This window comes from Sceloporus occidentalis, unplaced genomic scaffold (assembly GCF_023333645.1).
Source record: "Sceloporus occidentalis isolate IW3139 unplaced genomic scaffold, rSceOcc1.0.p SCAF_2, whole genome shotgun sequence".
Lineage (NCBI taxonomy): Eukaryota > Metazoa > Chordata > Lepidosauria > Squamata > Phrynosomatidae > Sceloporus > Sceloporus occidentalis.
This window is the reverse complement of record NW_028316982.1, coordinates 170,871,263-170,883,720: the sequence shown is the minus strand read 5'-3', so window position 1 is coordinate 170,883,720 and position 12,458 is coordinate 170,871,263. Positions and strand designations below refer to the sequence as shown.

Below are 12,458 nucleotides of genomic sequence, written 5' to 3'. Positions count from 1 at the left end.
ATGCCCCTTCACCCTCCCACTTTAAGTGCTGTTGTAGCGCCATCCGATGGAAAACTGGGATTTGTAGTTTGATAAGGTCTTTAGCCTTCCCTGCCAAAGAGTGTTGGTGCCTCTGGCTGGACTTGGGCGAAAGTCACGCTCTCTCAGCCTCAGAGGGCAAACCTCCTCTGCACAGATGTTAACAGGAAAATGTTACTCTATGGGCAAGTATGGTTTCCTAAATGGGCAAGTTCCCACCCGGGATGCGTTCTCCTTAGGGTCGCCATTATTCTGAAAGCGACTTGAAGGCACACAACAATAAACCCCGTTTTATAGAACTCTGGAATTTGCAGTTTGACAAGGTCTTTTAAGCCTTCTCTGCCAAAGCGTGCCCGTGCCCCAGCAAACTATAAATCCCACGATAGTGCAGAGTGGCGGCAGTTAAAGTGGTGTCCAACCGCATTATTTCTACAGTGCAGGCGTACCCAGTAAAAGTCAGAAACCATAGGAGTCCCCTTTCCTTCTCCCTTTAAACCACAGCCCACCATTGACTAAATGAGGGTGCATCCACACTGGAGAAATAACCCAGTTTGGCACCGTTTTAACTTTGTCTGGCTCAGGGCTATGGAATTCTGGGAGTTTGTTGTGAGTGGGGCCAGAGCGGAACTCCAACTCCCAGAGGACCATAGCCTTGAGCCAGACAAAGAGTTAAAGCACTGCCAAACTGGGTTATTATTTCTCCAGTGTGGACGCAACCCCAATAAGACCCGAAACAATGACTGCACTCCTGTGTTCGCTGCATCGTGTGTGTGTTTATTTCGTAACTCCCTTCCTTCCGTCTTTGGAAAGGGGAAATAATAACACTTCAAATAATCGGTCTTAGTCTCCTCCTCTATACTTTTTTTTAATGCTCTGACGTCAGCGGTGCGACCGTAGAGACTACCCGCCATGCACCGCGCGCTCCGCGCAGCTGGGGAAGCCTGGGTCTCGAGAGCGGGCAGGTGGGCGGGGCCAGCGCTCGTGCGCATGCGCATTGATTGCCACATTCCTCCCGGAAGTATCTCACATAGACGTATATACAAAACCCCAACCAGTGCTGCTGTTGAGCTGGCAGTGTCGGAGGGGGCACGCGCCCAACTGCCCCCCCCCGCTCTGCAACGACGGTCGAGGGGCGGAGCTTAGAGAGGCCAGGCGCTCGCGAGGTGGAAGAAGACGGGCGTCGCGTGAGTTCTTTCCTTGGGTTCTTCCCCCCACCCTTCCTGCTCGCGCCCCCCACTTCCACGCATGCGCACACGCGCCTTAGTGTTAGCATGGGGATCCAGAGCACTTACAGAGGGGTGTCAAACTGCATTAATTTCAACAGTGTAGAGCAGTGGGTAAACTGTGCCCTTTAAGAGGATTTTGGACTTCAGCTCCCAGCATGCCAGACTATTGGCCAACGTGGCTGAGGCTTCTGGGAGCTGGAGTCCAAATATCTCTTAAAGGGCACAGTTTGGGGGACCACTGGTGTAGAGGCACCCTTTTAGAGGAAAAAAGCTAAAGGCCTTGCAAAACTGCACATCCCAGGGTTCCATAGGAAGGGGCTACAGCACTTGGAGGGGTGGGTGGCAAACTGTTATTTCAACAGTGTAGATAAAGGCACCCTTTTGGTAGAAAAGACTTTGTCAAACTACATGTCCCAAGGTTCCATAGCATGGTGCTTACAGTGCTCAAAGGGGTCTCAAACTGCATCACAGTGTAGCTGCACCCCTTGTCAGAGAAGGCTCAAGGCCTTGTCAAACTGCACATCCCAGGATTACATGTCAGGAAGAAACTCTTCTAGAACATGGCCACATAGCCCCCAAACCCCACAAAACAGTATGGATGCTGGCCATGAAAGCCTTCGGCTGCACCTTCCCCGTTTGTTTTGTTTTCTTACTGTTGTCAGCAGGTCATGCTAGAACGCTCTCCCTGCCCTGTCATTCCCTGTAACTTCCTGCTGTGTTTCCACAACAGCCATTGTGTGAAACCTACTGACCTACTTCTCTCCTGAAAGTTTGCTCCTTATAAAAGAACAGTTGACAGAGACAACATACAAGGGATGATTTCTCACATCAGTCTCTCTGTTTTTTAAACAGGGCTTTAGAAAAAGAATCAGTAGCCCTTATATGGTGGTGAAGTTTTGGATCTTTAAATGCTTTGGAGAGTAACAAGGCAGGTTCTGACACTTGGGTCCAGTCCACACTGCAGAAATAATCCAGTCTGAGACAGCTTTAACTGCCTGGGCTCAGTGCTAGGGAAGCCAGGGAACTGTAGTTTATTGTGGCACCAGAGCTTTCTGACAGAGAAGGCTCAATGTCTCACAAAACTACAGTTCCCAGAATCCCCTAGCATTGAGTCAGGGCAGTTAAAGCAGTCTCAAACTGCATTATTTCTGCAGTGTGTTTTGGACCTAAATTCTCAGTAAGAAGATAAGGCAGTATCTGGGCTGTACTAGAAGCCTGTATCTCCTCCTTTTGTGTAAAGGGAGTTAGGAACATGGTTTATTATTCATGTAATAACAAGCTCAGGTTTGAGGCTGCATTTGAGCTTGATCTAGGAGTCAGTCTTCTTTTGAACACTGCAGGTGCCTCTTGTTGGGTTGCAGCAGCATTTTAAACAGGCTACCCTCAGCATTGATTACAATTATTTTAGCACATGTTTTGAAATACTGTATATACTCAACTATAAGCCAATATTATGTATAAATTGAGGGCTTTGGAGCCAAAATTATGGATGTTTATATGACCCATGGATAAGTCAAGGGTAAAACCTAGGGGCATGTAACAAAAACTCTAAAGGATGAAGCAAAGGAAAACAATGCCAAAGAACTTACTAAATTCCAGCATGCATACCATACATACCTGAATATAAGTCAACCTCTTGTATAAGTCAAGGGCAGGGTTTGGAGCCAAAATCATGGATTTTGCCATAACCCATGGCAGGGCTGGGGAGTAGGATAAGGAGTAAAGGAGTAAGAGGTTTTTACAGGAGTAGGAGTAGCATTAAGAAAAAATATCTTACTCCAGAGTAGGGCAAGAAGTAACCCCAAAATCACCACTACTCCTCAGCCCTGGCCTGTGGATAGGTCAAGGGTAAAACTTGGAGTGTGCGTATGGGTGTGTGCAGCAAGAGAGATTCTCATTGAGGCTTTTTGCTTCAGCATTCAGCTTTCGTTTCAGCGCGCAGGTGGGAAAAGGACTTTTAAACAAACAGCAATATCAACCACCCAGAGCTCTTTCTGCTTGGCTCAAGAGAGAAAGAAACTGCATGGTAAAATCTGAAAGAGCTGCTATCATATTACCATAGTGACCCATAAACAAGTTGACCTGGGGTTTTGGGCACAATGTTTGGGCATCCATTTTTAGACTTATAGATGAGTACTGTATATATAGTAACTATTTGTTCTCACACTAAAGGCTGGATGGATGAGAGAGCAGAGGGGGGGTCAGTGCTTCCAAGACAGATTACATTCTTGCCTTTCACCAGGGGATGGTTCCTTTAAAAAAAAAAAAGAATTAAAGTCCAGTACGTACATTGGCCAGGGTTGGTTTGTTTGTTTGTTTGTTTACAAAGTCTGGGCTTTTTAGCCTTGTCTAAGCCAGTACATCATGCAGTCCTGTTGCATTGGTTTTAGAAAGGATTAAAGAAAACAAGTGTAGTGAGGTTCCTGGTGTGTGCAATTCTAAGCATGGCCACAAGGAAGCAAATGTTATTAGAGTCCAAGTAAATTTGTCCAGAACCGGGCATAACTCCACTGAACTTTCCCTGGCTAGTTTTGTAGCATGGCTGCTAATATTTATTTACTATTTGGCCTATGCTGGGTTTTTTTCCAGGACTATGACCGAAGGCAGCACACAAGAATAAAAACAAATGCAGATTTAAAAAAAAAACAGGAGAAATATGAGGAAAAATACAGAAAGTTTATTAAGGCAAAACTGAATTAAATCATCACATTAAAACACAACCGCAATTTAACACATCTGTTAAAAATCACATCAGTTAAACAAAACTACAAATCCCAGTTGTGGCAGTCAAAGTGATGTCAAACTGCTTTATTTCTGCAGTGTGGTGCCCCACTCGGTAATTTTGTTCTGTAAATGTGATGATGATGTGTACCTTCAAGTTGTTTCCAATTTATGAGATCCTAAGGTGCTTGCCTGTCATGGGGTTTTCCTGGCAAGTTTTAGAGGGGGTCTGCCATTGCCATCCTCTGAGGTTGAGAGACTGTGACCTGCCTGAGGTCACCCAGTGGGTTTTCATGGCTGAGCCGGGAATCAAACCCTAATCTCCCAATGTCCTAATCCACTGCTCAGCCCACTACCATTTTTTAACAGATCTGTTTAAAAAAGCTTTCTCTGAAGCCAGTCAGATGCTAAAAACCTACCTGAATAAAAAGGTATTTGCATCTCCATAGAACAAAGGGCCTGTACAGGCAGGCAAAATAAAGCTGCTTCAGGTCACTTTGAAGGTATGCTATTTAAATGACACACGCATCTTAAGTGTCCAAAAGCTATGCTAAAGCTGTGGTCCAGTCCTTAGGACTGGAGCACGGCTTTGGTGTGGCTTCTGGCCTCTTAGGATGCATGCATTATTTAAACAGCATACCTCCAAAGTGACCCTAAGCAGCTTTATTTTGGTCTGTCTGTATGGGCCCAAAATCACAGAGCGAGGCACCTGGCAACACACTGCAAAAATAAAGCAGTTTGACACTACTTTTACTACCACAACTGGAATACTAGAATTTGTAGTTTTGTGAGCCTTCCCTCTCAGAGAGCTCTGGTGCCCCACCAAATTACAAATCTCCATAACATTGAGTCCCTTTCTGCATTGTGGAAGCTGCAAGGGACCAGCCTAGCCTTCCTTATCAGGAAATTCCAAGTGTGTGCACAGCCACCAAGAAGGCCTTCCCAGTAAGGAGGATGTGAAGGTTTGTCTTGCTATTACATACAAAATGGTGGAATCTTCTAAATAAGGGATGGCATAGTTTGTTGTTAACCGCCCTCAAGTCGATCTCCACGCATAGTGACCCTGTGGATGAGACATCTCCAAGACTTACTGTTCTCCACTGCTCTGCTTAGTTCCTGCGAACTCATACCCGTGCCCTTCCTAATTAAGTCCATCCATCTAGTGTGCAGCCTTCCTCTCTTTCTGCTTCCGTCCACCTTTCCTAGCATTATTGTTTTTCCCAACAATCCATGCCTTCTCATGATGTGGCCAAAGTGTGACAGCCTGGAGTTTCAACATCTTCGCTTCCAGGGAGATTTCTGGCTTGATCTGTTCTAGAACCCATTTGTTTGGTTTTTTGGCTGTCCATGGGATCCTTAGCACTCTTCTCCAGCACTGCATCTCAAATGAATTTATTTTCTTTGCTCTTCAGGATCTTTTCTAGAACTTTCATAGCTGCCCTCCCCATTCTTAATTTTTTCCTGATTTCATGACTGTAGTCCTCATTCTGTTCAGTGTTTGATCCCAGGTTTGAGAACTCTTTTACTGTTTCTGTTTCCTCATTGTCTAGATTGAATTTGTGTAGATGCTCCATGGTCATTGTTTTTGTTTTCTTTATGTTCAACAGTAAGCCTGCCTTTGCGCTTTCTTCCTTGATTTCCTTGGTAGTTGTTCTACTATCTGCTTTATCACATTAGGGGGATATTTAAATGAGAGTTAAACTAGATAAAACCAGGAAATGTTGTGTGATAAACATCAGGCATTTCCTGGTTTTCCCTAGTTTAACTCTCGTTTAAATCCCGTTTACCCCCTAGTGTGATAAAGCAGTAAGGCATAGTAAAATCCTATAAATAAGTTTTGCTGTGTTTCTTTCGACTTACTGCCTATTAAATGTGTTCATGTTAATAGCCAAAACTTGACAACATGCATTTGTTTTGAATGTTTCATTTTTTTAAAAAATTTCCCCTTTTTGTTTTTAGCAAGATGTTGCCTACCACCTCCCTTAATTCCCGAGATCATGGCAATGGATCTTTAAACCCTAGAGAAGCAGCAAGACACACAGCAGGGGCAAAGCGCTACAAATACCTGAGGAGACTCTTTCACTTTCGGCACATGGACTTTGAGTTTGCTGTCTGGCAGATGCTCTATCTATTCACTTCACCCCAGATGGTGTATAGAAACTTTCAGTATAGGAAACAAACAAAAGACCAGTGGGCAAGAGATGACCCAGCCTTCCTTGTATTGCTGAGTATCTGGCTGTGTGGTGAGTACCTCAGGAATATGTGGAATACCTTGTGAGTCACATGTCTTGGGACAGTTGTAAGTCACAGCTCGGTCTGCTGTGGCAGAATATATCAAACAATTGTCCTATGTTGTTTTTATGAAAAACTCATCCTTATACGCCCCATTTAATTGAATCATTATGTGCCTCATGTTATCTTAGTTGTCTCATCAAGCAATTTAGATTTCCACACTAATAAAAATTTCTTTCAAACTTGAATGTCATTTTTTTATGCTGTAGCTTTTTTTAGAATCACCCAGATTGTACACTCAACAAGGCCAACATGATTGTTCACTTCTTTATTTTTTTCCCCCCTGGTGAATGTGATTCCCTTAAACTGAGCCACATAGGAGCAAAACTTTAACCTGTCACAGATTCTAGTAGTCCTGAATAATCTGTAGATATTTAACATTGGGCCCGAACAGACAGGCCAAAATAAAGCTGCTTTGGGTCACTTTGGAAGTATGCTGTTTAAATGAAACATGCATCTTAAGATGGCAGAAGCTGCATCAAAGCTGCGCTCCCGTCTTTAGGACTGGAGCGCAGCTTTGGCACAGCTTCCGGCCTCTTAGGACGTATGCATCATTTAAACAGCATATCTCCAAAGTGACCCGAAGCAGCTTTATTTTGGCCTGTCTGTTTGGGCCCATTGTATCACTAAAAGACTATAGCACAAAAGAACTGAAAGCTGCAAATACCATTCCTGCTTATTAGAGATGAGCAACTGTGACTCTCCAGTTTGTTTTTGTGGCTAGGTTGACCTACAACCACATCTGACAGGTTAGGAATTATGGGAGATGCAACCGAAGTTGCCCACGCCTGCTGTAGTTCACAAAGATTCCACATCGTCATCATTATTATTATTATGTGCGTTAAGATGTTTCTAATTTATGGCAATCCTAAGGCAACCCTATCATGGGTTCTCCCCCCCCCCCCCCGAGATTTGTTCAGAGAAAGTTTGCCATTGTCTTCTCCTGAGGCTGAGAGAGTGTGACTTGCCCAATGGATTTCATGGTCTAGCTGGGAATCAAATCCTGATCTCCAGAGTTGTAGTCCAACACACAGATCACTATGCTGTGCTAGCTGCTGCTGCTGCTTGTTATTATTAGCAGCAAATCTGGGAGACCAGGGCTGGAATCCCTGCTTAACTATGGAAACCAACCAGGTGAGCTTGGGGAAGTCATTCCCTTGGCCCTAAAGGAAACCGCTTCCAAACAGGTCTTGCCAAGAAAACCCTCTGATAGGTTCACCAATACTCAGAAACTACTTGAAGGTACACAATAAAATATTCATTCATTCTAACCTGTCTTTTCACCAAGATTGAAACTCAAGGTGGTTTACTAATTAAAATGATTATAATATAATTAGAAACATACATAAAGTCAGAGTGGCCTACTAGCTCAGCCTTATATTTAAGTACTAGTCTGTTAGCGTTGGTGAGGGGGAATTCCCCTCCTTCCTCTGTGCCTAATATAAAAATGAAATAACCTACCCTCCTCATCCAGCATAGCACTCATTTCTCACCATCTCATGTACCGGAACCCAGTGAATTAGTAATTGCAGGCTAGGAACTTATTTCCCAATGGAGAGGGTTCAATCCTCCTTAGATTTGGAGAGAGTGAGATTCTCCTTAGATTGGGTTACTCTTCCCACTTGCTCCTAATTAGGAAACCTATCTTAGGAGAATCGAACCCTCTCCACTGAAAATGGATGTACATCAGGTAAGAACCAACTTTCCTATTTGTTCACGTGATGGGACTAGCTAGTTAATTTTTAAAGAAAGGCAAATGAGTGCATCTTTAAAGAAGAGTTTGACAAACTTATACATATCTAGCTAGAAAATGGCTGTGAAAGCATTTCAAATACTACCCATAATTTTCAGTCTGTACGCATTATTCACAGCAACAGAACACGAAATATTTACTTAGAAAATGGGCAGGAGGGAATGGTAACATATAACTAAATTGACTTAACATTTGATTAAACTCCTGAACACTAATTTCTAAATCAGCCTTCCTTGACCTGGTGTCCTCTTATATGTCAACATGTTACTGTAATCAAAGTTAATGGGAGTTGTAAACCCAGCTGGAGGGATCTAAGAGGAAGGAAATGTTGGGGGCCTGTGGGTATTACTGTAAGACTGAATGATTTGCATGCCTAGAATTCATTTATGTGCTTCTGTTTGCCTGCAGTATCGACTATAGGATTTGGCTTTGTTTTGGGCTTGGGCTTTGTTGAAACCATCAAGCTGCTGCTTTGGGTCGTGTTTATAGATTGTGTAGGAGTTGGCCTCCTAATTTCAACTTTAATGTGGTAAGTCTAAAGCAATCTCAGTAGAACTGAGCCTATTTTTGGGATATGTTACAGGAGAAGTACCTTTAAGTAAGCATCCTTCCGAGGTCGCTAAAATGAGTACCCAGACTGTTGGGGGCAAATTAGCTTACTTGCTAATTAGCTTACTTGCTGTTCACCGCTATGATCTTTGGAATAGCGGTATATAAATAAAACAAATTATTAATTATTATTATACTAAGGAAGTAAGGCCCACTAAAATTACTGGGGTTTATTTTTAAACTGTCTTTATCAGCTGATGACTAGATGTTTAGTTCCAGCAAAAAGCATCAATCCAAAAGTACTGTACTTAAAAGTGTACTCTATCATTGCTAGGTGGTTATATCAAATAACAATTGCTTCTGAATGGAGTTACAGAGCAGGAAAACTGCTTGTAACTGCTGTAGCCTATTTGCTTCTACTTCAGTCAATGTGTTCATCTAATAATTATGCATATCTGTAATTTGTGCATTGGGGTGGATTGGGGAGTACATACAATTGCCCAGGAAGATAAGACGGTCAAGAAAGTGGGTTCCGAAGGTTATATTGAATCTTTTATGGTGGTAAAGAAAAGCTTTTCTCGCTTGTCTTTAATCTGAGGGCTAGGTTATGCAAGTTGCCATTTGTATAGGGAATCAAATGCCTTTGTAAGCTTTTAAAGTACTTTTTACAAGAGTTCTGTATAGTTCATGTGTATCTCTGGACAAGAAATAGATTGTTTTTTGTGGTCAGTGCAAAATACTGCCAACAGATACATAGTAAAGATTGTTTTTCCATGTCTGTTATTGCACCAAAAAGAATGCCATGTAATATTGAAACTGTCAAACTTTGCCTGATCATTTTGATGTTTGATTTTGAATTTTTCCTCCCTCCCACAAAAAGGTTCATCTCCAATAAATATTTGCCAAAGCATCAGAGCAGAGACTATGATGTGGAGTGGGGTTATGCATTCGATGTTCACTTAAATGCCTTCTATCCACTTCTTGTCATCCTCCATTTTATACAGCTGTTTTTCATTCACTGTAAGTAAGCCTTCCTTTCCTTCTCAAATGTTTTTTATTGTCATGTGGTATACTGATGCTATAATTATCTCTTGCAGATGTAATTATGTTGGATTCATTTATTGGCTATTTCATTGGGAACACTTTCTGGCTCATTGCAATTGGTTATTACATCTATGTGACATTTCTCGGGTACAGTGGTAAGTAAGTACAGTAGGAATGCCTTAGCTTTTCTGCTATTCCTCATGTAGCATTTTCAATGTGTATAAATCCAATTGCAAAATAAGCACTCATTTGAATGGAAAGGATTGGTGGCCAGAGGAAGGTTTAATAGTAACTGTGGAGGGTTGTTAAATGACCATTATGTAAAATGTAGTATGAAAGTGTGTTGCAATGACTCCAGTTTAGGTTCCATTATTTTGTTAGTGCCCTCCTTTGAAGACACTGGACTGGAAGTTGGGAATTAGCAGTGGATATCTTGATCCAAAACTAAACATGCCTTGGTTATCTACCCTGCACATCAACCTCCTCCATATGTCTGTCTTCCTACCTACTCTTCAGGAGAACCCTGCTAAATGGGGTGACCTGTGGTGAGGGAAGGTGTAAGATAACGGCACTGTCCATCCAGTGAGACTTCCTGTCAATGGAAGGCAAATCCTAGATCATATTTTATGCATAACCAAATTTAGTTGAAATTTGAACTTTCAGTGCTGAGCAGCACTCCTGTTCAGGGTACAAACCAGCCATGAGTTTTTCCAGGATACTTTCTTCCAAGGCTGGGAATCACATAACCCTATAGATCAGGGATGGGTATTTCTGAGAGGCTAGGGGGCTGCATGAGTCCCTTTAGGAGACCTTTGTACTCCAACCACACTACATTGCAATAAATAAATAAAAAGCCCTCTGATGCCCTATAAGGAGTATGGGGCATTTTAACATTTTTAGTACCCACTGGAACTTTCTCGGTCCCCATTCCCCTAGGGGGAAAACTGACCCTTAGGGATCACATTTTTTCCTACCCCTCCGGTACATGTTGAAACATGGGGGCTTCTGGTTATACCTCTGCAGTCACCAATGTAAGGACATCCTGCTATTCCACTGCCGTGGCCACCAGTTGTGTAGACCTCCTACATGCCCTTATGGTTCCTGTATAGATACGTTTCCTCTGCTATTCCCACCAGACACTACCCTCTTTATTAGGTGCTGCCATAAGACACTGTCTGAACCAAGCTTTTTAATACATGGCATTCACAGAGGCTAGAATAATATAATACTAAAATACTTGTTAAACCTATTTTAAACACATCTCACTCTCATTTCCTTGCCAACTCAGACGCTCCCTAAAAACTACTTAAACCCCACTCACTTAACTAAACATGCTGGACTACTCTCCTCATTCTTCCTAAGCTCATGCACCAGCTTTATTAAAATCACATTGGACCTTCCACTAGTCACCCCCTCCCAACAGATCCTTAAATGAAGCACATTACCCCCTGAACACTTCATAACATTGTAAAGTGCAATTCCTATCAGTCCTAGGCAGTGCAGCCAATGGAGGAATGATGGGAAGGGCAGTCTACCAACACCTGGAGTTCTACATTGTTCCCATCCTTCTGTTCCATTCCTCTGGTTCCTAGTGAGAACTAATTCGGCAAAACCTCTTAATAGCCATATTCCTTATTCTTTCAGCATTACCATTCCTGAAGAACACAGTAGTCCTTCTGTACCCGTTTGCTCTTCTCATCCTGCTCTATGTGGTTTCGTTAGCCATGGGATGGAACTTCACAAAAGCACTTTGTGTTTTCTATACGTACAGAGTGAAATAAACTGGACTCAACAAATAAGTTGTTATGGCTTCTTGTACAAATGTCAGGATAGGTGAGATGAAGATGCTTTTGTAAACTAATGTGAATAACATGATCTTCACTGTAGATCGGTGTGTATAAATATTTGGTTTTTAAAAAGATGTATTTAAAAGTTGCAGACTTATAGTAATTCTGTATTCTTCTGCATTCCCTTCTTCCTGAAAAGAGTTGTATATCTCTGTAATAAAGTTTTTTTTTAAAAAAAAATGTGAATGGCTTATAATAGCATAGTAATACTAAGCTATCTGCGAACTTGATTAATGAAATCATTCCCAAGAAATGTTCCCTTCAAGTTACCTGCCCTTGTTTCACATTTGAGGGGGCTTCTATTTACATTTTTCAGGTTGACTCTCCTTTACCCAAAATACACCAAAACCATTTTCTTCATGGGTGGCTGACACAGTGACACTTTGTGATCTGATGGTTCAATGTATGCAAACTTTGTTTCATATGCGACAATATTAAAAATTACTCAGTTTATGTATATATGTAACAAATGAATTTTGTGTTTAGACCTGGTCCCATCTCCAAGATAGCTCATTATATAAATACAGGTAACCCAAAACCAATTCTGGTCCTAAGCATTTCACATAAGGGAGAGTCAACCCATGCTTGCAAAATATGTAGATTGCGCCTTTGTTTCTTGCTGCATTAGCCGTTCTAAAAATAACTCAAGGAAAACATAATCATATATGGGGGCTCAACGTAGATTTCCCACCATTGGGGAAGCATGATAGCACTCCTCCTCTTCAAATGGGGAATCTAGGTCAAGAAGACTAAGATGTGAATATGGGTCACTATAATCCTAATTTTGTATAGTAGATTTGGTCAACAATATGTCACAAATTCACTTGTCTTGAGGATCATAGACTTGACAGAATAAATATGAGCTGGTATGCTTCTGAGAAGTTACCAGTATGTCAATTTAAACCAACTTATTATAGAGTGAATTTCAATTGTACTGTAGCCCAACATTCATATTCTCAGGAGAAGAGGAGAGCAGATGTGTTGCTGAGCCACTGCACAACCAGGATG

The 12,458-nt window shown here is 42.1% G+C and overlaps 1 protein-coding gene across 1 annotated transcript; it reads left to right on the top strand.

Annotated features, from left to right (window-relative positions):
* Positions 1–1,021: 1,021 nt before the first annotated feature.
* Positions 1,022–11,615, top strand: LOC149319323 (protein unc-50 homolog). Its single transcript, XM_089511469.1, has 6 exons — positions 1,022–1,202; positions 5,925–6,208; positions 8,419–8,539; positions 9,440–9,579; positions 9,657–9,758; positions 11,248–11,615. The coding sequence occupies exons 2-6, from the start codon at positions 5,929–5,931 to the stop codon at positions 11,382–11,384; spliced, it is 780 nt and encodes a 259-aa protein (XP_089367595.1). The 5' UTR covers positions 1,022–1,202; positions 5,925–5,928; the 3' UTR covers positions 11,385–11,615.
* The last annotated feature ends 843 nt before the right edge of the window (positions 11,616–12,458 follow it).